The sequence below is a fragment of the Suricata suricatta genome, chromosome 11 (assembly GCF_006229205.1).
Source record: "Suricata suricatta isolate VVHF042 chromosome 11, meerkat_22Aug2017_6uvM2_HiC, whole genome shotgun sequence".
Lineage (NCBI taxonomy): Eukaryota > Metazoa > Chordata > Mammalia > Carnivora > Herpestidae > Suricata > Suricata suricatta.
Window position 1 is genome coordinate 38,435,528 of NC_043710.1, and position 26,449 is coordinate 38,461,976.

General features: G+C 48.4%; 1 protein-coding gene across 2 annotated transcripts in view; it reads right to left on the minus strand.

Moving 5' to 3' along the window:
• Nucleotides 1-26,449, minus strand: part of NAV2 (neuron navigator 2) — a 373,160-nt gene that overhangs the window by 123,239 nt on the left and 223,472 nt on the right. For both annotated transcript variants that reach the window (XM_029956497.1, XM_029956496.1), the window contains exon 10: nt 24,239-24,628. In XM_029956497.1, the coding sequence (XP_029812357.1) occupies nt 24,239-24,628 (390 nt within the window). The remainder of the gene's footprint in view (nt 1-24,238; nt 24,629-26,449) is intronic.

Sequence of the window (26,449 nt, forward strand, 5' to 3'; positions counted from 1 at the left end):
CATACGGTGAAAGGAAAATGATGTGGGCTGATCAAAGTGCCTGCAGTGGAGTGTTTCACCAGCGTCCAAGACCCCAATCAACATGTGCTCTCACAGCGCCCACTGCCCTCCTGCAAGGGGGAAGGACGCTTGGATGCTCTAGGATTAGGAGGATGTTAACGGAGTTTCTGGACAAACCTATAAAAGGATGCCTTTAGTTTTGGGTCTTTTAGAAATCAGGCGAATAAACTTCACTCTGGGTCATGGAAGGACAATCAGAAAAGCCAGTCTAACAAAGCTGCCTACCACCTTCGGGAGAGAGCTGGTCTCTGGGGCAGAAAGGAAGTTCTTTCTTCCCTTTGACTTAATTAAGGGGAGAGGAGAAGGCCTTTGCAATGCAAAAACAGGATCAGAAAAGAAAGTGGGTTTAATTTTTCAGTGCTAATTAAAAAAATTTTTTTGCATTTATTATTGAGAGACAGACAGACAGACAGATAGAGCACAAACAGGGGAGGGGCAGAGAGAGAAGGCGACGTAGAATCTGAGCAGGCTCCAAGTTCTGAGCTAGCTGTCAGCACAGAGCCCCGCGCAGGGCTTGAACCCATGAACTGTGAGATCATGACATGAGCCAAAGCCGGATGCTCAACCGACTGAGCCAGCCAGGTGCCCCTTCTCAGTGCTAATTTTAAAACTGTACAGGGTACTAAAATGTAAGCAAAGACTTAAGTTTCTACTAAGGAAACATTTGGAAACCACTCTGTTCTCAACATTTTTAGGCACCAAAGCTGAGACAAATGCAAACTCGGCCTATTTCATTTATCCAAGGCCAAGCCATTCCTTCCTCTCCCACAAACGACACCTACACAGACACATCACTGAGTGACTCCAATACCCTCCTCTTGGCATATCTTTAATATATTTTTTTATGTTTTAAAGATTTTTACAATTTTTATTATTTATTTATTTATTTTTATTTTAGAGAGAAAGACTGTGAGCAGGGGCCAGAGAGAATGGTAAGCAGGTTCCACGCTCAGCGAGAAGCCCAACATGGGGCTCGATCCCATGACTGTGGGATCACGACCCGAGCTGGAATCAAGAGTTGGATGCTCAACTGACTACCTCAGGAGATTTTTTTAATTTTTAGGTAGTCTCTACATCCAACAGGGGGCTTGAACTGTAAGCTCTAATCAAAGACCTTGGTGTTGCTGCTTCTCTATTAGGGGTCACCTCCAACTGACACACAGTGACACAAAATCAACAGCTGCTGTTGGAGACAGTCTAAGGTCTGAATGTCCTTCTCAGTAGGTTTCTTTGTGACAACGGGACTTGCACTATAACCTGGACTAGGAAACACAAGTCATCGAGAGGCATTTCTTTGGTTTCCATGTCTTTTGGGGGCTCTTCCAAAGCCTTTGCTGGCAAAGGCAGAGAGGAGACCCAGACCCAGAGGATCCAAGCAGTTTCCTACCTTTCTCTTTGATGCAGAGTTGGGGTACCTTTTGGCACCGTTTGCCGCCGTGCTGGACAACTGCTGGCTCTTCAGGACATCACTAGGATGGTATGTTGCTCCTTTTAGGAGGATGTGGGAGTTCAGTTCTCCTCTCCAGCAAAACCTTCCCTTATTTCATGCAAGCCTGGAGCAGCCACCTGAGGCCACACGATGAGCCACCTCGGCTCTGAGCACAGAACAGGACCATGAGCCACCAAGTGGGAATACCCACAGTTCAACAGGCAACGGCCTCTTCCCTGGCCTGTCTGCATTTCCCTTCCATCTCACCGAGTCCTGGCTGCAGGGCAGGCCAGATGACTGGGCAAACCCGGCCCAGGTCTCTGATCCTGCTGCGACAGGAAGTGAAGCCGGCTGCAGAAGTGAGCCGGGAGTAGGAGGCCTGCAGTCGGCCCCAGCCAGCCTTGTCATTGGAGCCACCAGAGCGTGCCTCTCTGGGGAGCACTGCAAAGACGTTGCTAAGCTAGTCAGACAAGAGCTCAGCTTCAGCGGGCTGCGGGGACAGAGGGAGTAGCAGGAAAAGGCAGGCCTGGATAGAGGAGGAGTCAAAGGGTCCCAGGGGCCCCCTTTAAGCCTCACTGGGGCCAAGTGGTGCCATAGACTTTATTTCCTAAAGCTAGATGCTGCAAAGCTGCTTGAAGAGCACTGAAGGCACCCTGAGGAGGGTTTTTTGGCCACAGAACTCAATATGGGCCTCATCCTACCTGCCACTCATAACAGGGGCCACAGACCACCAGCTTTACTGTCACTGGCAACATTTTAGAACTGCAGTATCACAGACCTGCTGAACCAGGCTCCAGTTCAGGAAGACCCCTGTGCATTTCTAATACACATTAAAGAGCGGGAGGCACAGGTCTCGGGCAGTGCTGTCTGTGATGAGGAACATGAGAATGCCCATATGAGCTAACACTAAAGTATTTCTATTTGTATGTGTTTCTTTTTTTCTAAAAGCATTTTTTAAATTGGTTTTTTTCATGTTTTTATTTATTTTTTAGAGAGAGAGAGAGAGAGAGAGAGAGCGCACGCGTGCATGAGCAGGGGAGGGTCAGAGAGAGAAGGAGACACAAAATCCGAAGCAGGCTTTAGGCTCTGAGTCAGCTGTCAGCACAGAGCCTGATGTGGGGCTCGAACCCATGAACCATGAGATCATGACCTGAGCTGAAGTCCAATGCTTAACCGACTGAGCCACCCAGCTGCCCCTAAAGCGTTCTTTAAAAAAAATTTTTTTTAATGCTTGTTTATTTTGAGAGAGAAACAGACAGAGCATGAGTGAAAGAGCAGGGGAGACACAGAATCCAAAGCAGGCTCCAGGCTCTCAGCTGTCAGCACAGAGCCTGATGTGGAGCTGGAACTCGTGAGCTGTGAGATCATGATCTGATTCGAAGTTGGACGCTCAACTGACTGAGCCACCCAGGCGCCCCTATTTGTATGTATTTCTTAACATGTCCCACTTAATTCCTGAGTTTTGTGCAGGTTTATACTGTACAGATTATTTCCGTAGTGTGGCACATATATATTTGAAAATAAGCACAGTGTCTAATGCAGGGACAGGCTCTTTTTTTTTTTTTTAAAGACAATCAAAAAGTTTAGAGACCACAATACAAAGCATAAATTGCTAAGCTTTCTTAAGTTGTGGACCCCGTCTCACATATTTGAAAGTGTGCACCTGGTTGGAGTCAGCTCAAAGGCCCCTCCCAGGTCCCAGGTGAGCAGTCCCTCTGAGTTTGGGCAAAAGTGGCTCCTGGCCGAGTCCATCCCCTCAGCATATTCCGCAAGTTTCCGCACAGTAGGACTTTTGCCTGTGTTGGCTATAAACTGACTCAGCAGCGGCACATGGCGTGGCTGTAACTCACATGTCGCCCTGAATTTTAGCACTCAGACTCGATCTCACCACGGCTTCGGGCTTGCCTTTGCTTTTCCCTCAAACTCCTAGCCACAGTGACTGATCACGTGGGAAAATTCTTGCTGTGAAGGTCCTTGTGTTCCCTGTGTCTTTTGCAGAATGCAATGTGCATATTCACAGGTTCAACCAAATTCCACTTAGCGTGGATTTCCAGAGTATTTTGGTTTAGCTCACCTAGGATCTAGACACACAGAAACTCAAGTGAGCATGTGAATGTAAAAAATCTATAACTGGCTAACAGAATGCACTCGAGCGCACAGCTAGCCAGGGATCATAGTGAGAGTGGATTTGTCACCCCTATTTAAATAAATACACATATGTAGAATTTTCATGACGCTCCATAACTATGCTTGTTTACAATGGGGCCTGGCAGGGCACCTTTCTGAAGAAGTGCTGCACACTTTGGAGCTCTGACAGCCCTCGTGTCTGGAATCTAGTCTTCCATGAATTCCCTTTACTGTGGTTCAGCTGTTTGCGGTATTATAGTAAGTACTTCCAGGACTGGCAGGAAGCTTTCTGCCCACCTACTGAAAGATGAGACACACTCACACGCAGGAGACAGTTCTCTAGACAAAGCCCCTTTAAGCTCTTTCTCAGAATGAAACAGATGGTGAGAGCAAACCGACTCATCTCCAGGAATCCTCAACCTTAAAATACACCTGAATCAGTGGGAGAACCTAAGAAAATGCAGATTCCACGGCCCTAGCTTCACAGATGCAGACCGTCACTGGTGGGGCCTAAACCATGCATGAAAACAAAACAAAACAAAAATTTTAAAGAACATTTTGAGGTTTATAGAGAACTTGCACAGAAAGCAGACTTTCCACTTAGTACCTCTCCTCTCCTACCAGTTTCCCTCCTATTAATACTTAGCATTCCTGTGTTCCACTCTGATCCAACCAATACCGACACGCGTGCATTAACCCAACTCCACGGTTCACCGCAGGGTCCGCTCTGTGGGGTACAGCTGTTTTTGTGTGGGACAGCGTTTGACAAATGCATAACGTCATGTATCCTCCATGACAGTGTCATAGAGTAGTTTTATTGCCCCTCAATGCCTTGTGTTCCCCCATTCATCCCTTCCCCCCAAACCCTCATTTCTAACAGATATGTAAGTAATTCTCCTGCAAGCAGTCAGGGCCAGACTGAGAAATGCTGCCTTAAATCTTCAGGCTTGGATGGAGGAACTGTGAGCTAGACTGGCCTCAGTTTCCCTAAGACATAAATATTAGCCATGATGTCACTACAGTATAATGGTAATTGAAACTTCAAATCCTCATAGTAGCTAGTCTTAGACCTTGATAGTAAGGGTACCTGATCACTGATGGCTGCCCCATCTCAAATCAAAGCTCAATAAGAGTTGTTAGAACTCCAAGGCTCTACAAAAATATCAATGAATTCATAACCTTGGACGTACAGACCTGCAGACCTCGGAAGCATGGAACTGTGAAGCCCAGGCCAAGGAGAGATATGAGGAGGCAACACCAGGCGTGCCGAATAGCGAGGATCCTGGGCAATAATGCAGGCGGTCCAGTGAGGGTGCCAGACATTGGTGCCCCTCCACCCTGGAAAAGCCTTCCCCTTTGCCTAAAGAATCCTTCTTCCCAGGCACTTATACACGGAGGCATGCCTGCCAATCCTCTGGACACCACTACATCTTCTCATTTTTGCTAATTCTTTCTTTTTTAATTTTTAAGCATGTTTATTTTGAGAGAGAGAGAGCACATGCATGAGTGGGGGAGGGGCAGAAAGAGAGAGAGAGAGAATCTCAAGCAGGCTCTGCACTGTCAGCACAGAGCCTGATGCAGGGCTTGAACCCACAAAACGGTGAGATTATGACCTCAGTTGAAATAAAAAGTCAGACACTTATCCAACTGAACCACCCAGGCGCCCCCTATTCTTGTGACTTCTGGTACCTTTCACGTGAGATCGGAGGACTTTATGTTGGCATTCAGGATCGTGTGATCCCGTCCGAGGATGACTAGAACCTCAGGGTGGAATCAAACTTCCAGTGTCTCTTTCTCGTTGGGTTTCCCGGAGACAGCCCCGGGTAATAACCACAGTCACCACCGGACCGGGGAGAGTCCAGCTGGTGCTTTGGTTCAGGTTCATGCAAGTTTCACCCTGTCTTCTCTAGACCACAGCTGAAAGCAGCGTCAGTGTGTTCTGAGGATAGACGGAGGAAGAACATAGACAATGTGTCAGTGCGGGGAAGACCCCGTCTGCAGACTGAGGCATGCAGCGGGCCTGGGGGGCATCACCCAGTGTCCGCACACAGCCTGGCTTCCGGAAGCACCTAAGGGTTGCAGGAAGCAGGGCACCGGCGTCTAGGCTGTTGTTCTAGAGATAGCTCCCATTTTGAGGTGTTGTCATTTGTAAGACACATTTATGCAGCCCCGACTCTGACGCAGGCACTGGCCTGGGTGCTGGGCAGAGGAGAATCCGACTTAGTCCTAGGCCCTGAGGGGCTTAATGTAGACATGCAGATGTGTGCATGGAGTTCAGCAGAGGCCAGACCAGCGAGAGGAGCCAAAAAGGCTCCTTAGAGCAAGACACATGCAGTAGCATCCTTAAGGATATAAAGGTATTTGCCAGGCAGTCGTGAGTAGGGGCAGGGAAATTAGGTAGTTCCGAGAGATATATATGTGCAAATACAAAGGACCTAAAAATGTACAATGAATTCATCATGTGGCCTTAGATGCTTAAGTTCTACCAGGTAGAATTTTCATTTAAAAAAAAAAAAGCATTCTGAGCACTCATTCTAAAGGGGATTCAGTAAATGTATTCCAATTCAAAGAAACAGCTATGCAGGGCCTCTGGGCTTCAAGGGTAGGGATTAAGCTGAAATTGGGTGACGGCAGGATGCTCAAATTACCTGCCACTAAATTCAGCAAGACCAGTAGACACAACAGCTGACACACAGATGCCTGACCCTGTTCACTTCTTCATGTGTCCATGTGCACCGGGTCACCTTCGGAAACAGCACCCAGGCAGCCGGGCACACTGGCAATCTGTGGGACTGGGCGCATCGCGGGGGTGGGGCAGGAGTTTGGAAGTACCAGATTTACCATTTTATTTTTTTGTTATTTTTTATTTTTTGAATGTCTAGTTTTGAGAGAGAGAGAGACAGAGTACAAGTTTGGGAAGGACAGAGAGAGAGGGAGACACAGAATCCAAAGCAGGCTCCAGGCTCTGAGATATCAGCACAGAACCTGACCTGGGCCTCAAACTCATGAACCGGGAAATCATGACCTGAGCTGAAGTCGGGCATTTAACTGACCGAGCCACCCAGGCGCCCCAACAATTCTGTCTTTTAAAATAAAATAGAAGCTTGGCTCCTTTATTCTACATTTTAGGATAGCTGCTTATCTATATTCTTGTGCTCCAGCCTCTGACCCACCAAGTTCAGTAAAGGCAGGACTGTTGTTGTCATTATTATTATTTTAGGACCACTGTTTTTGCTTCAATATCTCCTGTCCTTAGCACTGTGCCCAGAACTCTTGAGATAGGTACCTAAAAATGTTTTTGGTGTACAGAATGAAAGAATAAATAACAACCAAGGATTTAATTACTTTTATGTCTAATGTTCGTGAAGCATTTGGGGAATAGAAAGAAAAATAAGACACCTTGCATCTGTGTAGATAAGCCAGACCATACTAATAGTAGGCTGTGTAGCCCTCCAGGCTCCAAGGAGGACCCCTGGGAGGAAGAACCCTTCTGGGTAGAAGAGGCTAGGAGGAAAAAGCACAGAGGGAGGAGTCACAGGTCCCATTCAAGGGACAGCAGGCTGTGAGCAGAGTCCAGCGTGTGGGGTACACTGTCAGTGCTGCACCGGGTGGCATCCCAGACCTGAGCTCACTGCAATCTCGTTGCCCATGGCTAAATTCCCTGTTGCCCGTGATTTTTAAAAAAAGAAGTAAAAAGTGAAACCAGTTGAGCAGGGAGTTCAATCTAAAAGGTAAAAATGGGTTCCCCCTAGAATTTTGACATGTATGGGCCTGGATGGTGCCACAGGCGTGTTCACAGGAGGGACAGGTGTGGCACACACCATTGACAAGCACGTCTCTGGGGGTAGCAAGGCGGCTACCAGGGCTCTCGGGGGACACAGGCACGAGACGGCAGCAGCTCGGCGAACAAGCGTGCAGGCCAACGGGCCAGCCAGGGGCCAAAGAGCAGCCCAGGGCGGTATGCACTAGGGGTGGCGGAGGAGGGGGGGGGGTTGGCTGGGACGCTCTGGCAGGAGGAGCAGGCTAAGACGGAGCTGAAATACAGGCTGGCAGCCTCCAGAGTGGGGATCAAGCAGGAGGAGTCGCCCACAGGATGCTCAAATTACCTTCCATCGGTGTCGGAGGAACAGCTGTCTGGTGTCACAAAGACGAGAGAACAGGGCCCCTGACTTTTTCTCACTCTCCAACTTGTCCCCGTGATTCCACTTTCACAAGGACGGGAGACAGACCAGCTCAAGTAGTTCCTTAAATGGGGCAAAGCCACATTCCCTAGACCCTGCCTAGTTAGCGTGAGCATATCCAATATTATAACGTGTACGCTTTTAAAACCTTTCATTTTCATCATACAAACTGCAGAGAACAACGTTCATGAACACCTCAGCTGGTGTGCAGCTCCCGATCATGCTGATGCTCGACATGCCTGGCCCTCTCTGCTTCCAAACTCCTATATCAGCTGGATCAGAGCCGGGGGCTGGGGAAGGGGGCATGCACAATTTTTGTGTTCATTAGAGGGGAAAATGGGGAAGAAACTTTTCAAAAGAAACAACATTAGTACTATTACCCCCAGGCTGAGGTGCGGAAACCTGTCTGGACCTTTAAAGAGACCTTCTCCTCCAGAACACCCAGCTCTGCTCCATCTGTAACAGGACCTCGGTGGTTTCTATGGGAACCTGGGCACCTTGACCTTACACACCTGGAAGAATTTTTCAAGGTCTTCTCTCTCAGCTTCCCACGTCCTGCAGGAATCTCTTCTGAAACATGTGGACCCAGTTTCCCACATTCTGTTTGATTACTCTCAGGAACAGGAGGCTCATGCCTTTGCAGAAGGACCCACCCACTCTCTTGCAGGTCTACTTTTCTTTCTTTTTTTTTTTAATTTTTTTAAATGTTTTATTTATTTTTGAGACAGAGACAGAGCGTGAGTGGGCAGGGGCAGAGAGAGAGGGAGACACAGAATCTGAAGCAGGCTCCAGGCTCTGAGCTAGCTGTCAGCACAGAGCCCGACGCGGGGCTCAAACCCACAAACGTGAGATCTGACCTGAGCCGAAGTCGGACACTCAACCGACTGAGCCACCCAGGCGCCCCGCAGGTCTACTTTTCAGCATATTTTTTCCTAACACTGATGAACGGTCACCTTGGGGTGTAGGAAATGAAACTTTAAGTGTAACTTCCACCTATGGTTCAAGTCTGGTCCTCTGGAACGTACTGCTTTTCTAAGTATTCTCCATGCCAAGAATATCTAGTTTCTACACACATTTCTATTATGTTTTGGGTTTTGAACCCTTGGCCTTCCTGGTTCCCCTTCCCTAAACAAACCTTTGCCTGATACTAATTCCTTAAAACCTGACACAGCGCACAAAGCAGGCATTGTCTAACTAGTAGACAATCTCTTGCTTTCCACATTACTATTCTGTTCATCCAGGTGAAGGTTAGGATTATGGAGTGCCCTAAAACCTAGGGAAACCTTTGGGTCTCAGAGCCTAAGGCCCAGCAGGTGGCAGCACCAAAAGGGAAGAGGCCAGGATCCCAAGAGCTGAGTCGTCAAGCTTCCCCAAATTGGCAGCACCCATTAGCAGCCTTATGGCCTTGGACAGGTGACTCCAGTCATTTCCACAGGGAAAACCAGGCTTGCCAAAGGCCATACTCCCACTCACTTCTCTGTTTGCACATCTGTAAAAATGGGGATAATAACATGTTATAGGCCTTCTAGGATTTCTCTAAGAATTCAAAGAGATAATACCTGAAAAGTGCCTGCACTCTACAAACGCTGGCTGCCACTGTTACTATTAATAGTAACACAGTACTGCTGTGACCACCTCCTTCTTTTCTCCCCTTACTCCATGCACATTGCTAAGCATATACAGAAAGTCCAGCAGACGTTGTTAGAAATGCAGGAGTAAAAAGCCATAATCCCTCTGCTCAAGGATATCCTGGTCTAGGAGACAAACCAAAGGAGGTGAGAGGAAGGTATTACCAGGCACTAGGGTGGCCAGGGAAGGCTACCTAGCTTCAGCAGATTCTTCCAGGACTATGCCAAGTGCATGGGAACGGAGGTAGGAGGACTCTGTAGAGAGAATGAACACAAGCAAGGGAACAGAGGCACAAGACTGTGGGATCAACATCAAGGACAATGTCAGTGGTCCAGAGTGGCAGGACCAACATGCAAGGCGGACAGTGAGGAGAAGGAGGAGATGAAAAGAAACGAGGCTGGGCAAGCAGATCACTCATTAGCTGCCCAAATATAAAGGCAGGCCAATTCTGCACCATGCTCTATGCCAGGCATAAGAGATAGCTAGTAAGACAGACAAGGGCTGGGGCTCCACAGAGCTTAGTTTCCAGCGTGGGGACCATGGAGGGCCTTGTATGCTGTGCCGGGCAATACAGTGTGTACATGTGGCAGACTGTATCTTCCAGAGATGACCACAGCAACATCTCCCATTCCACAGGCTCTTCTTCAAGGTGACCTTGTCACCTTTCCACCAAGAGAGAACATCTATATTCCCTTCCCTCCTCTTGAATCTGGAGGGCTGTGCCTGCTTTGACCAATACACTATGGTGTAAGTGACACTCTGTGACTCCCAAGGGTAGCTCATGAAAGGCAACACAGCTTTGCTTCGCTTCACTGTAACACTTGCCCTTGGAGCCCTAAGCATCCAGGTAAAATGTCTGCCAGTCCTGGGGCCTCATGCTGTGAGGCAGCTAAGCCACATGGAAAGGCCACGTTCACCCTAACCTTGAAGTCACCTCAGCCCAAGTGTCAGATGTGTGAGTGGACAAGCTTTGGAACGATGTGGATCCCCGCTATCCGGCCAGCTCCAGACATGGGGGAGCAGAGACAAGCCATCCCCATGGCGGCTCGCCCCAGCTCCAGATGCAGAGACCCTGTGAGCATGACGCAATGGCAGTTTCAAGCAGCTAGAGTTTGGAGGCATTGGTCATACGGCACCAGAAATTAACACAGTGAGTCTCTCAGCAGGCAATGAGGAGCCGTTGAGGAATTATGAGCAGGTGACAATGTAGTCAAATACATGCTCTAGACAGATGTTTCTCACTGAAGTGCAGCATGGACTTGTGGGATGGGCCTGGAGATCAGAGGTGAGGAAAGTGACGAAGGGGAGCATGGGGCGACACAGGAGCTGCGAGGCCAGAGAGAACCGCAGCTCGAGATCCTGAAGAGCGAATCCGTCACACTTAGTGACTGGTGCTCCAGGAACCATGAACTGAAGAGTCTGGAGGCTCTTTCCAGGATCTGGCTGGGGGAGGGAAATGGACATGGAAACACAGGAAGAGAAATAGGGCTGGGGGGAAGAGGAGTTCGATTTCCATCATGTTTCCCTGACCCCAGTGGAAAAAAGCCGGAAACACCGTGGCTGCGCTCTGGCTCTGAGTCTGGGCTCCCTGCCTCACCAGCTCCGTGACCCTGGGCACATTCCGAAGGCCCTTTAAGGTCCCACATCCTCATCAGGGAGATGGGGAAAAAAGCATGTGGAGTCAAGCAAGAATGAAATGAGATAATGCATATGAAGTGCGGTACACGGCTCCTGGTCGCTGCAATGTGATCACGATGATCGTTATTATTAACTATTAGGCATATTTGGTCAGAGGCTCGGCAGGCTTTCTGTTCTGGAGGACCCGGCTGCAGGAGAGCACGTGAAAGTTGTTCCCAAGGAATCACATACACATCTCTGGTGTCTAGTTTATTCAACCATAAAGTCTGTGTCAACTTCTCAACTAGCTACACAGGCTGCAAAGGAGGAAAGCCAGTGTGTGAGGTATCCTGCGTTTTGTCTCCCTCCCCCTCTCCCAACTCAATGGCTGAGTGGTTTTAATTAACAACTCCCACAGATTAAGGCAAAAGTCCCTCAATTAATGAAGCTCCACCTTGCTCTGTGCGGCTCTGAGGTCTCGGGTGGCCTGGAGTTCGTAATTGTGTGTTTTGTTTGGGTTCGCAGCAGGCGGGGGCCATGGGAGGGAGGAGAATTCACTTGGATAAGTTCACGTATGGCACTGACAAAGCCTGGAGACTGGAGGTGACTGAAATGCCTACTTGCATGAGATCTAACAGCAGGAAGCCATCGTGTGGCTAGTGGCTTCGGTACATCACTGTGCACCACGTCTCTAGATCTGAACCTTCCTGCTTCTGAGCACCTACTTGGTTCTCCTTTCCAACGCACATAGAACCTCATTCACTTTCTACGCAGGTGCCCAGGGAATGGTGCCACTTAGTAGCAGTGAAACACATAATAATGCTTTAGAGGCAAAGGTATCTGCCTTCCTCCCCGCTGCATCGGCTCCAACGCTCTTGCTCAGGCGTTCGCCAAGCATTTGCAAGTTTCCATGCCACTCAGCCTTCTGACCTGACCCTGCTGACCACCACCTTCCATCTCTCTCTCTCTCTCACTCCCAAAATCGCACAGGACTTCTGATGCCCAGAGGGGTGTCCATTCCTCGTTTTGGGGCTCGCTTTCCATCGGTTTAGAGCGTGGGATTTGGCCACAGGGAGAGCCACACTACAGAATTCTTGGAACACAGGCTTTGAATTCAGCCCTATCAAACACTTGGTTGCAGTAGTTACTACCCAGGTGATCTGTTCAAGAAACTTATCCCCTCTGAGCTTGGTCTCCCCCACTATAAAAAGAGGATGAAAAACAGCCTCGCCCTCAAAGAACTGGTGTAAAGAATAAGTGACACAATGTGCAGAAAGAGCTCAACACACTGCCTGGCACATGAAAGAGCCGCAAAAACAGAGTGACTTCACGAATGAATGTACCACTGCCGAAGGGCAGGAGAAAGGACCTGTGCCGGCAGGCGCTGTGAGGCCGCTTCCCTGGCCTCTCCCCTCTGCAGAGCCAACACCACATTTATTCCGTCCCATGTTTCTGACAACTTGAGTTGACTTTACCCTTTAAACTTCACTGCTCAAGTATGTGCGATTTCTCATTTCAAAACAGATGACTGAGCGATTACAAGCTCAAAGCTCTGGGAACTAGGACCAGGGCTCTGCGATGCGGCAGAGAACCACAGATGTCTTTTTCCCGCTTGTCCCAAGATCAAGAAGTTGAATGCAGGCTTGATTTATAGCTGAAGACTCTTAGAGACAGATTTGAGCTTCTCTTTAGACGTGGAATCTTATTTTACTTTGGGGTCTCAAAAATCATGAGCCCTCCAGGAGTGTCCACGTCAGGGTCTCTGTCTCATTCCACAATTATTTCAGGATTAAGAGAGAAGGCCCAAACCTCCATTTCTCAGGGAGATTTCTTATCAGGACCCTGGGGATTCTGGAAGGGATGTGCTGATTCTTCCAAGGCATGCACAGACCCTTGATTTGTGATCATGCCCCAGGCAGGATGCCGGAGCCTCGAGTCCTCACAGATGTTTTCACAAGCTGATGCGTCACTCTTTGTCTCTGGACCACTGGTAGCTGCCTCCTGCCCCCAGGTGACTCACTCCCTCTGATCCTACGTAAGGTCTGCTTGCAGACGGTGATGGTTAATTTATGTGTCAACCTGCCTCGCCCGTGATACCAGATATTGGGGCAAACATTGGACCAGACATTGCTGGAAGCCAGTAGAGTAAAGCAGATTACCCTCCATAATGGTGGTGCGCCTCATTTAAGCAGCTGAAAAACAAAGAGAAAAAGGCTGACGTTCCCCAAGGAGGAGGGAATTTCTGCCTCCGGACTGCCTTTGGACTTGAACTGACACATCCACTTTTTTTCTGGAGACCACTAATATACAGATCCACTCTGATGCAGTTGGTAAAAATGTGATCACTGCACTCAAGAATAAGAAACGGCAGTGGATCATTTTAGCGTCTATTCTAAGTAGGATAGAAAATGAGGAAGGCAAATCAATGCAAGTAGTCCGAGAAGGCTGAAGGGAACTACCATTGTGTGTCAAACACTTTACAAATGCTCTTTCTTTACCACCAAACACCTAAGAAGTAGGCTACCATCAAAGGGATGGGAAGATGCTGAGAAAAGGAAGCCACCTCCCTGAGGTCATACAGCTGGCAAGCAAAGAATATGAAGCCAGGCCCTCTGAGTCCAGAGTCAAAGTTTCTTCCATTAGACCATGCCCCCAGAGCAGCCAAATGAGAGGATCAGGAGTTCCCAAGAAACTTCAGTTTCTTATCTTGATCTGAGTAAAGGCAAAGGGACATACAGTCTATTTTTCTTTTTCTTTTTTTTTTTTTTCTTGAGTCTTTCAACATGGACTGACTGTCTCAGGGCCAAAATACTCCTAACCTCATCCAAATGTTTCTTTTCATATTCACCTCCACTCGAACTTCGTATTCTCCAACCTCACCATCATAAATCTATTGAGCTACTTCATAGCTCCTGACCCTTGAGAACTAACGGAGAAGGGTATTTTCAGTGATCTATATGCATAAGGTAGAAATAAATCTGGACTAGGTTTTCTAGAGGAGAGCTACACCAAAGCTTAACAGCCATTCCAGGGGACCTTGAAGTCTATTGGTGACACCTCAGTTCTCTCCATGCGATGTACATTAGGAGCCTGCAGACCAGGCACTTCGGCAAGGAAGGGGGCTGAGAAGGATACACGACTGAATATCCCACTGCAGCACAGCAGTAAAGGCACGGCCGTCACACTGAAATTCCAGCACATACAGGGAAAGAAACACTAAAATATTAGACCATCTTTATCTCTTCTATTGGCCAAAAACAAACAATAACATCTTCTTGGGTCTCCTTAACGAGAAAATGGAAATACCATATAAAGCCCGAGTTGGCAGGCTATGTAAGACGCTCAGCACTCAGAAGGGGGGCAATGTTGGCCCCTGTTCCCTGTCGCCTCACAAAGCTACAGAACTGGAATATTTTAATAATTCCTGTATGTGTAAGTACCTCTTGGTTCATGTGAGCTCCTGAGTCCCAGGTTTACCCTGAGAAGGACCTGCAATGATCACAAGTGGTCTTAACTGAGGTCTGTTAAGGGTCTGACTCTTGATCTTGGCTTAGGTCATGATCTTCTGGTTCACGTGATCTAGCCCTGTGTTGGGCTCTGCACTGACGGCATGGAGCCTGCTTGGGATTCTCTCTCTTCCTCCTGCTCCCTGCCCTCATCTCACCTGTGCACCTACACACGCTCTCAAAATAATTACATAAACTTAATAAAAGTTAAAAAAAAAAGTTAAAAAATATTTCTTGACTTGAGAGAACTTAAATACAGTCTCTCTGTAGTGCTGATTAATGGGCCCAAGATGAAAGCTCCTTGGTTGAGTAAGGCCCCAGTGCTGCCATGTGCTTTGTTGATGCTGCTGACCGAGGTAGAGCCCCGGGAAGGGCAGGAAGTCTGTTCCAACAAGACAGCAGACAGTCCAGACGATGGGGAGGAATGGAAGGAGTGCCTTGCTCAGGCTGATTTGTCACAGCAGGCTGCTCTCACCTGCCACACTGGTGTGAGTGTTTAGGGGTATTCACATTCCTCATATGAAGATCAGTTATGGTCTTACCTCAAACCCCGTGGCTCATGAGCTGTCTCACTGGGTCTGTGGATGCGTAAGCATGGAAGAGAACGAAGCACAATGAGCACTTGTACCCTGCACCAGGCCCTGAACGAGGTATGGTACAAATGTCACGTCCCACTGAATCTTGGCAACACCATCACTATTAAGAGGATGATTGGGGGGGGGCGCGTCTGGGTGGCTCAGTCAGTTAAGCGTCTGACTTTGGCTCAGGTCATGATCTCATGGCTCATTAAGTTCAAGCCCCAGCATGGAGCCTGGAGCCTGCTTCAGATTGTGTCTCTCTCCCTCTCTGCTTCTCCCCCACTCATGCTCTGTCTCTCTCTTAAAACTACATGAACATTAAAAAAAATTTAAATAAAGAATGATCTGGAAAGGGCCACAATGCCCAGGCACTGTACCAGCACTCTGCATGTGTTCTCTCTCATTCCATCCACAGCAACTCGAGGCAAGGTCGTTCTCCTCTGTAGATGAGGAAAGCTCGCTTCCCAGAAGATAAAGTGAGAGCATAAAAGACCCCCCGCCCCGGGGCCTACTCTGTTCTCAGACCCAACTTGGAGCCCACACATTTTGCTTCTCAACACTAACACTGATCACCACGTGCCTTGTGTTAGAATTAAACGCTGACCAACAGGGCACTCCTCCCTACTGGGCTCTGAGCTATTTCAGAGTAATGAGTGGACGGTTGTGGGACTGGAGTTTTCCTCAAGCCCCCAGAGGGACATTCTGTAAGCTGCCACGTACTCTGCTTAAACATTTAGCCAGCCCTGGTCTGGAGCTGCTTTGGAGGCTGATGCAATCAGAGGGCTCTGGGTGGGTGCCCACACGCAAGAGGGGAATCTGTAAAAGGATGGAGGGTGCTGAGGACAAATGCCAACTACTTCCCAGCCACGTCCAGCCCAGGCCAAAACCTGGGGGTCATCCTGAAGCCTCCATGCCCTGTGTCCGTCTGGTCCCCACGTCAGGCTGTGTTCCATGGGAAGTCTCTCTGACCCTTCTGAGTGTCTGTTCCCACAGCCTCGGCCTTCCCAGAGCCTTATCACTGCTCTCTGGCTCTCATAGCTTCTGAGCTGTGCCCATCCCCCTCCAGTCTCCAACCCACCATAAAGACACACCCAAGCCCATATGTCTTCATGCCCTTGCTCTTGACCTTGGTCTGGCTGCTAGTTTATCCATCAAAGCCCAGCTCATAGGCCCTGAAGGTGCCGCAGCTGCTGGCTGCTACAGTAGTGTACATTGTCTGGGTGTTTGGCCCATGCGCCATCTCAGGGAAGCCACACAAGAACGCTGTGGGAAGGGCACAGAGAAACTTGCTCAAGGACACACATCTACGAGTGGTGGCGCTGGCTCTGGAATCCAGGAGGGACTCCGCAGCCCACATTCTGCCCACTGCCCCTGGCTCGCAGTCCACTCTGTGTCCCCCATCAGCGGTCCCCAGAGAACTCACTGCTTCTCCCCTGGGCTGCCAGGCACACCGTTCAGAATGACTTATGCACCTCCCTGTGCCAGGAGCTTCCCTCCACGACAGCAGGTTGTAGATGACTGGGCATGTTCATTTCTCTTGACCTCAGTGCCTTTAGTTTAGCACAGTCTCTAGCTCAATAAACACATTTAAATGCAATTGTACTGGGGCACCAGGGTGGCTCAGTCGGTTAAGCATCCGACTCTTGATTTTGGCTCAGGTCATGATCTTGTGGCTCATGAGTTTGAGCCCTGCATTGGGCTTTTTGCTGTCAGCATGAGAGCCCACTTTGGATCCTCCATCCCCCTCTCTCGCTGCCTCTCCCCTGCTCACATGCATTCTCTCAGAGGGGTTTCCAGTTTCCAAATCCACGAGAGCCCATGCTTTGGGAACCCGTGCTGCTAAAGGTGGGAGAGCAGGTGGTCAGGCCCCTTTAAGGACCATTCGAGGCAGCCTGGGGTATGGCATTCTCCTCTCAAAGCAGCCACTTTTGTTCCTTTTCCCTCTCCTTCCCTGCAGGATGCTGGGGGAACGGGGGAGGTAGGAAGGGACAAATCAAAGCAAGCTAGGAAATTCTCAGGAAGTCAGGGTCTGGTTTCCTGAGAAGATAAGACACACCCTTTTTTTTTCCTCTCTCTTCCCCGTAAATCACTAGGCCAACATTTGCTCTCAGTTAGGAGTGGCGGTCTAGGCTGCCCACGCCGACAGCGGACCACACGTCATTCCATAGAGCTGTTCCCAGTAAATCTTTCTTTAGTCCCGGTCTCTGCCCACTCAATCAATCGTCACCCACAGTGGCTGGAGTCAGCCGGGAATGCTGGGGAATTTCTCTGCTTCCAGCCCGTTGTCCACTGGATCGTTCTTTCTTCTCTGATAAAACTGCCTCCCCAGCAGCTGATAAGGGCTGATAGATTTCCCACACTCAGTACATCAAGGGGGTCGACTGCGGGTGGAAGAAGTGTGCAGTCAATGCCTCTGCGGGCATCAGGGGCCGTGGGGAGGGTGGCCCCACGTCATCGATCGGCCAAATCACCCACGATGCAGGACATCACACCCTCACGGGGAAAGCGGTCACTGGCTCTGCAACACTTGGGCAAGTGAATCTTGCCCCCTGTGCTGGCCTGCTCTACGGAGAGCTTCTTAGGAAAACAGGGGTCACTCTGTTGGCCTGGGATCTGTAACACCGAGGGAAATAGCAGACGGGGAAAGGTATTTAGGGTTTCTGTGAATTCATACACCACTAAGACCTGTCAGTGAGGAGACACGGAGGCAAGCAGAGAGGACGGAGCAGACTGAACGCTGGGGCCTGGCCCAGCTCCATCACGGGCCCACTGAGCTGCTCTGGGCCTGTCGCTTCACACTGGGGCTCCACTGTATTTTTTTTAAAGTTTTAATTTATTTTTTAATTTTTAATGTTATTTTTGAGAGACAGAAAGTGAGTGGGGGAGGGGCAGAGAGAGAGGGAGACAGAGGATCCGAAGAGTGCTCTGTGCTGAGAGCAGAGAGCCTGAAGCACGGCTCACACATACAAACTGTGAGATTATAACAGCCCAAGGCGGGCACTCAACCAACTGGGCCACCCAGGAGCCCCCATGCACATATTAATAATAATTCTGATGCAGCGCTACCACCACTACCATGGGCGAGTCAAGCATCACAGGTGCCCAGAGTCTGGGCCCAGTTCCACTTGGAAAGAATCATGGACGGCTTCTGCAAGGAGGGGACCTGGCAGCAGTGATGGAAAAAGAAATCTAAGCACAGGTGGTGCACATGCAAATGATACGCGAAAGCATCAAACATGCTGTACAGACGAAATGCTTGTCTCTGTCACCCCTGCCAACTCATATGTTTGCATGTTGTTCACCTGTTGGATCACCTCTGGGAGGTAACTGGGTTTAATGAGGTGGTGAAGAGTGTGGGGCCCCTATGATGAGATTAGTGCCTCCGAAGAAAAGAAAGACACGCCAAAGCCACTTCCCTCTGCCGTGTGAGCACGCCGCAAGCCAGGAAGGGGGCACTCACCAGAACCCCACCATGCTGGCAGTCTGATGTTGGACGTCAGCCTCCACAACCCTGAGAAGTAAGTGTCCGCTCTTTAAGTCCCTCAGTCTATGGTATTTTGCTAGAGCAGCCTGAGCCAAGACACGCCCTGATATATTTTACGGAGCTATAGGAAATTCAGGGGGTGCGGGTTCCTCTACTTCTGAAGACCAGAGCCTCCCAGCAGCAACTGGCACACATATCTTATCTGTTGATGGAGAAATCCCTGACACCTAATGGGAAGACTGCAGCCATCACAGAACCAACCCGGAAGGCCAGCTTGCTCCCAACCCTGCTTTCTCTCCCACTCCACACTACTGGACAGGCCACATTTGAAAGACAAACCAACTACTAGGCTTACCACTTCCTGAGCCCTGAGTCCTAACGTAACAGAAGGCAGAATTAAAAGCAATCAAAACCACAGCGTCGCATCCTACACTGGCCACTAGATGGAGCTATGCATCGCACCAAAAAGATAGGAGGTGAAGTTCATTTTCTCCCAGTTCTGTAGATAGAATCACTGAGTTTTATAGCTGATGGTGGCAAGTTACAGAAGCCCAAGGTCCTGTGAGGGTTGGCATGGAGAATGGGTCATGCACAAATATTCATTAGATACCCACGTATGGTCTCTGAGTTTAGAAAAATCCAGGAACTTCCCCGTTGGTGGAAGACAGACAGTCAGACAGACACAGAGTGCAGGACATTTCTTGAGCATGCTAGACTCTGCCAAATGCTTTTCAAGTTCTTTGTGTAAGTCCCATAGGTTAAGAACTTGTCCCAGTTCATTTGGCAGAGCCAGGATCAAATCTCAGCTCTGTCTGCCTTTTAAAACTGTTCACTTTCCTGGGGCGCCTGAGTGGCTCAGTCGGTTAAATGTCCGGCTTCGGCTCAGGTCACGGATCTCACGGTTCGTGGGTTCGAGCCCCGCATCGGGCTCTGTGCTGACCGCTAGCTCAGAGTCTGGAGCCTGTTTCTGATTCTATGTCTCTCTCTCTGACCTTCCCCTGCTCACGCTCTCTCTCTCTCAAAAATAAATAAAACATTAAAAAATATATATGTATTAAAAAAAAAAAAGACTGTATGCTTTCCTAACACCAGCCAGCCCCTCTCAAACACTTCTGCCACAACGTGAAAAGTTCACACATAAGGCTGGGTGTGAACCAAGGCCATTAGAAACATGCAGCCAGAGGTAAATCTGGCTGGGGACTTCAGGAGGGCATCACAGAGGAATGTTTACCATTACCATTATTTTTATTATTATAATTTTAGGAGGTTTATTTTTTTAGAATCAGTCAGATGGGCCTAAGGTAAAGGGATGCCATGGAGAAACAGCCATGTCCTGGGCATCAAGCTTTACACATACAGGACACACGGCCTCTAGTAACGAATGGCGGGTGACCCAGGGCAGGGGGGCGCCTGAGGCCTGTGAGGCGGAATGTGGCCAGGGCTAAGGTGGGGAGGGCAGCTGAAGAAAAGACCATAAAGAGCTTCCCACATTCAGCTGAGATCTGTTTCTACAAGACATGGGAAGTCATCAAAGGTTCTTGGAAAACTTTCTGACATTCAATTTAAATGATCATTTTCCCCCCTAGGGAGGGATGTATACTTTGGAACATGAAACAACTCAGTGCCTCCTTTGAAAAGAAAAAAAAATCATCTTTCTAAACATATGGACGCTAAGCTGGTTCCTTTAATTTTATGCTATACCATATGGCACTTTGAATTTTTAGAAGATCAGTAAATGGATTGACTTCACAGATCAAAACTTAGTAAGAAACATCTTTGTCTGTTATTTTAATTTCTAGTCCCTGAAATACAGCCAAAGCCCAATTTATCAATCTAATAAAAGAAGGTGGTGAGGTCAGGTGACAACGGAAAAGTTCTTAGACACTCCTGGTACGTACTTCGTGTCATAGAAGAGTTGAATAAATACACACTCAAGAAGACAAAAAGCATTTGCTATTAGGTTCTTAGCAAAACTCAATGGAGACAAAGTAATTCCAGCCCCACCTTAGGGAGGACTGAGTGATACACACAGGTGCACGTGCATACATTTCCAGTGGAGACAATGAACTAGAGACAGACCAAAACAGCTGCTAGACCGAGCTGGGGTACAGGGTGTCATTTTAAACACCAAGGTCATGGGTTTTCAGAAACCAGAGCTTATTCCCATATCAGGCATTCTGAACAAACTTGCTGTAAACTTTTACAAAAACTCTCCTTAAAGAGCCTCCACATGGGTTTACAGATTTCTCATACATCAAGGCTGTTCCCACTAAGCCAAATAAACATCTGGATGAACACTTAAATCATCTCGTTGTTTTCAAGTGTCTGGACGTTTGAGTTGATAAGACATCTAGATCCTATCTGAACCTCTGTCTTCATCAGATATTTGCCATTAACCAGATACAACCTCAAAGAGAAACATCTAATTGTAGAGGGTTAAAGACCATATTAATCGTAGTGCTGCAAGGCTTAGGGGCGTTAAATGTTGTACTAACGTCACAGAGCTTGCAAGGGGGCTGAGCAGTGCTCCTGCTCAGTCTCATTACTCAGGCTGCTTTCTTTCCACTACATCAACTGCTTCAGCAGCGACTTATTGCAGCAGATTCCGAAGCACCAAAGAAAAGCCCAGTCCTTCAACACCTACACGTTGTCATGTGTATAAGAGGAAAAAGAGTACAAAGAACATTAAACCTACCCTGAACTCAACATATGAAGGCAAATGGGTAACTTGGCCTCAAAGCAGAAAACTCACATGGTTTCCATAGAGCGGAGTCATACTTAACTCGTGTTCCAGAGCATTACAACTAAAAGGAACATTTGATGCCATCTGGATTTCCCTCTCCTTATTTTGAAGGTAAAGTTCTACATTAAAAGAAATGGGGAAGAAAACCAGACCAGAGTTCTCCAATGTCAATAATTGGGGGGTTTGCTTACATTTCAGCACTTTTATCTACACTTGGCTCTGAGCATATCTCACTTGTTAAAAATGTAAGCTTCCTGAAGCAGGAACTGAAATGTAAACATTTGTGCTGCTTAGCAGGGATAAAGGTTATGGCTGAATAGCTAAAAAACTAGGAAAGTCTCACTGGGACATCACTAAGGTTCGGTAGAGCATGTTCCAATGTCGCCACCTTGTGGCAGCTGTCAATACTACATCAAAATCAGACCCTGTCTACTACAGATGAAGACTAGCTTGACAATAAAATTAACTATAAAAGGATACCAAAAGAGCCTCAAAATAACTAAAAAATATCTCAATAGCTTATTCCAGTGGGAACTGGTAATGATAATCTTGAAGCCACGCTGGACACCAAAAGTCTTCTACATAATAAAAAGCTTAAATTACATGCAATTTTAGTAACAGGTATATGTGATTATTTATCGCACTTATGAAAAACCACCAACATAAAATTATGCTCCCAGTTAATTGGATTAATAGCCCATTACTGTTCCCAGACATTCTGGAAAGCAGAAATTTGTAACATTGCAAGGGTTTGGTGGCGCCAGTCTTCCAAGATTTCGCTCACCAAGATGGTTCTTTTTTTTTTTTTTAATGTTTATTCATTTTTGAGAGAGAGAGAGAGACATAGCACAAGCAGGCAAGGGACAGAGAGAGGGATACAGAATCCGAAGCAGGCTCCAGACTCTCAGCTGTCAGAGCTGTCAGTACAAAGCCGAACGTGGGGCTCGAACTCATGAACTGTGAGATCATGACCTGAGCCGAGGTTTGATGCTTAACCAACTGAGCCACCCAGGTGTCCCCAAGATGGTTCTAAAAGGGACAGGCAGAAAACCAAAGCATGTCTATGGCTGAGGTTTTCATTAAATAAAAGAACATTTCTACTCAGACAAGCAAAACAGAGCAAAAGTAAATTAATTTTGAAATAAATTCCAGTAGTTGTGCTATTTTAGTATAGCAATAGAATCTGGGGAATGATGAAGCCATGAACTCTGGGCTCTCCTTTCTAATCACTCTGAGACCTTAGGCAAGTTCTTTAACCTTCCAGAGTCTCAGTTTACTCATTCCTAAAAATGGGGATTATGATATCACCTCCTTGCCGTGACATAGAATAAGATAATGTAGATGAGGGGCGCCTGGGTGACTCAGTCAGTTGAGTGTCTGACTTCAGCTCAGGTCATGATCTCATGGTTCATGGGTACGAGCCCTGTGTCAGGCAGGCTCTGTGCTGGCAGCTCAGAGCCCGAAGCCTGCTTCAGATTCTGTGTCTCTCTCTCTGCCCCTCTCCTGTTCATGTTCTCTGTCTCTCAAAAATAAATAAATGTAAAAAAGAAAAAAGATAATGTAGATGAAGTACAGTGCTCAGCACATCATGGGAGCATTAACTACTGTAAAATTATGTAAATACTGACTCACCCTTGGGGATCAGGATCACTCTGTTCATGGGAAGGAGCAAAACGATTATAATGCCCAATTTCTTTTCTTTATTTTTTAATGAGGGAGCAAGAGACAGAGTGAGAATGGGGGAGGGGCAGAGAGAGGGAGACAGAATCTGAAGCAGGTTCCAGGCTCTGAGCTATCAGCACAGGGCCCAATGTGGGCTTGAACCCATGGAATGCAAGATCATGACCTGAGCCGAAGTCAGATGCTTAACCGACGGAGCCACCCAGGCGCCCCCATGCCCAATTTCTATTAGCTGCAATTCTGACTGCTAATTTTGGGAGAGGAAGAAAAGACATTCGAGAACATGTACACTTAGGCAAGTGAACTAAACAGAGGCTCCTTCAGTTTTCATGGTGATCCCGGGGGTGGAGCTAATGCCAGGAAGCTCCACCCTGTGCCACACGTGGCCACAGGGCAACTTGGACACCATCCCACTGCTCCCTTTAACTTCCATGTGGACCAGTGGAGAACCAGCGAGCTGGGTTTGTTCCTTCGTCTACCAATCCACACATTCATGAAGTCAGCCATATCTACAATACAAGCTCCTGTGTGTACAATGTGTGGCAGAGAAGGGGCGCATAAGCCAGATGACGTCCCTCCTTCATGGTGCTTTATTGTGGCAACTGGGAGGGGGCTGGGGGCCAACAGGACACGCACACATCGTCAGGATAATTTCCAGTAGTGACAAGTTCTCGGAGGAGTGTTGGATGAACACGGGGCGGCCACATAGCTACTTCAAGCTGAGTAGTCAAAGAGCATTCCTCCAAAGGGCTGCTGGCTGAGAATCATGGAAATCGAATCCGGGGAGAGAGGGCACAGACCATGAGGCAGGAAGAAGCTGGATGAGAACGAGGAAGAGAAGGAGCAGCTGCCGTAGAAGAAGCAAGGAGGATGGAGAAGGAGGAACTCTAAGAAAAAGGTGACGGCCAAACTAAGGAGTCTGGATTCCATCTCAAGCGCAAGTCTCGGTTGAAAGGACCCACACGATCAGTCTGTTGCCAAGGGTCGCCGCTGCGGCTCCTGGCAGAGCCTTGCTAGACCTCTCCCAGCAAGTTACTGGGGTGCACGTCTGGTGACTGTCAGCCCAGAAAGTGTCCCTTCACACCACACCACCTTGGCCATAGGCAGTTTGATCTCAGAGAACGTAAACAAAGCCCCACCGAAGAGGCACCGGCTGCCAGGCCTTCTCCCGCTCTGTGGAAGGAGAGAAGCCCCCGGTACTCACCCGCTTGTGATGTCATCAGTCCGGATGTTCTTGCTCAGAACGTCCCCATCACTCATGTAGCCGGGGGCATCCATGCTGATGCCTTCCAGGTCCATGTCGTCTCCTGTCTTGTCTGAGACGTCCACGTGACACACGCTGCTGCCCCGGGAGGCCAGCTGCCTCCGCAGAGGGGCAGAGTACATATAGCGGCCCGACTCGGTGTTGATGAACCGGCTGGCGTTGGCTCGAGGCGGGTACCCGTTGCCCATAGACGGGGCGTCTCCTGCTTGGAGCCGGGGGCTGGCCTGGCCGAGCCTCCAGGACAGGGGGGTGGGTCTGCCTGTCAGGCTGAGGATACTGCGCCCGCTTATCTCCGTGGTGACATTGGTGTCGAATGTGGTTTCCAATGTGCTGAAAACATAAAACCGGCCTTGGCTTAGAACCTCATCAACTTGGCATCCTTTGTAGTTGTTTTTTTCTTTTAGCATTATGTGATTTTTTTTTAGAACTATTAATACTTCCCATACGTGCAATAGGATCACGTACTAGCCACCAATGTCCCGCCCGCTGCATTTCCTCTGTTAAAAATGGAAGGACGAAGCCGGACATGCACAGAACACTCGGACAAGCCCAGCGGAGACCCTCCTCCTAAAACATGGCATTGGATCCCCATTACCAACGACTTCAATTAAATGGTCTTAACTACTGGAATCTTCTTTCCAACCCAAGGAAGGAAAACTGCCAAAATGATAGGGTGCATAACATACCCGCTGACCCACGCATTCTGGGATGATGTGTGACAGCTCCCCTTCCCACTGCAGAGCTCCCAGTGTCACCTGGCACGTGCTCAGCCCCCTCTGCACCAAGCGGGTGGGGAGAGCCCTGATTTTCTAACTCTAAGCTCTATTTCCCCCACACTTTTGATTCTCCCACATCTTGTCCAAAAGGACAACTAAATTTCAGGGGCAAAAGGCTGGGAGAGTAGTAAACACCCAGGTTTGAGGTCCATAATATATTAAGTTACAAGGATCTGAAGCTGCCAGGAGGCTGAGCTTACATCGCTCTTTCCAGCCCCTCAGACCTTGTGACACGAGCGAGCTGGTCAGGGTGCCTCTAGCGCACTGGGGTCTCCCAGCAGAGCCGAGAGCCTTCCCTGCAGAAAAGCCATCAAAAGTTTCCCCGCTGTCATCATTATTACCCTCGCCCAAGCCAAGAAAGCCACCAAACTGTCACAACCCCCGGCAAGCCAGTTTTGGTGATGAGGGTGGAGAGAGGGATGTTTCATGCTCCATCACAGCATCACGGGGTCTGGCAGCTGGCTCTACGCCATCAAAATCTAACGGTTGGGCAAGGAGGCACCACGTGACCAGCCCCCGGCTTTACTGTCTTCTGGAAGAACCGATTTGGTGCCTCAATTATTTTTGTTTCCCTTCCATCCTAGAAGTGGCCTTACTGTCCTCAGAATGGGCACCCTTAAGGTTCAGGCCTCTGTCTTATTTAAGATAGAACCCACAGTGCTTAGCTCTAATCTGCCAAGGCTGCTGGGTGTTAGGGAAGTCCTGCCGTCTCTTTGCTACATTCATTTATTAAAGAGACTGAAACTGGAGAAGCAAAGGAGACTCCCTGGGAGTTCACCGGGGTAGCAAGGCCCAGTTATCAAGGCCAAATGCGAATTGCCAAGTTCGGTTCTGCCAAAATCCACGAAGGATGTCTGAGGGTTGCATCCTCTTTAACTTCACGCTCAACAATCCTAGATTTGACCCAATGCAATCATAGTTTAAACATTATTATAAGTTTTTATAAATATTTCCTTACGTGTTTTATACACGGGCATGACTAACAACATTACAGAGTGCTGTGTATCAGAACACAGGGTAGGAATTCAAGTTATGCACTTTATCACGCAGGTCAAACATAGTTCACCTGCTCATTTTAACAGCACAACGCAGGCTTGGAAAATGCAAGTAAAGTGAAAATTAAATGGAGCTGGTCCACACTATCCTCTGACAAATGGATTTAGCAACCTTCTGCTTCGGGCAGGAACCCAATCTGCACTGATTCTCGCCCCTGACACTTCTCTTCTGCACACTGCATGGCCTGCTCTCTGAATTCCAGAACATCTGGGGATCAAGGTTATGTGTTCTTTTATTAACCAAGTCCCATTGCTGGTGGTACGGACTGACGCAGGAGAAGCTGCATGAAAATCAAGTTGCCCGTGATTCGGTGAAGACA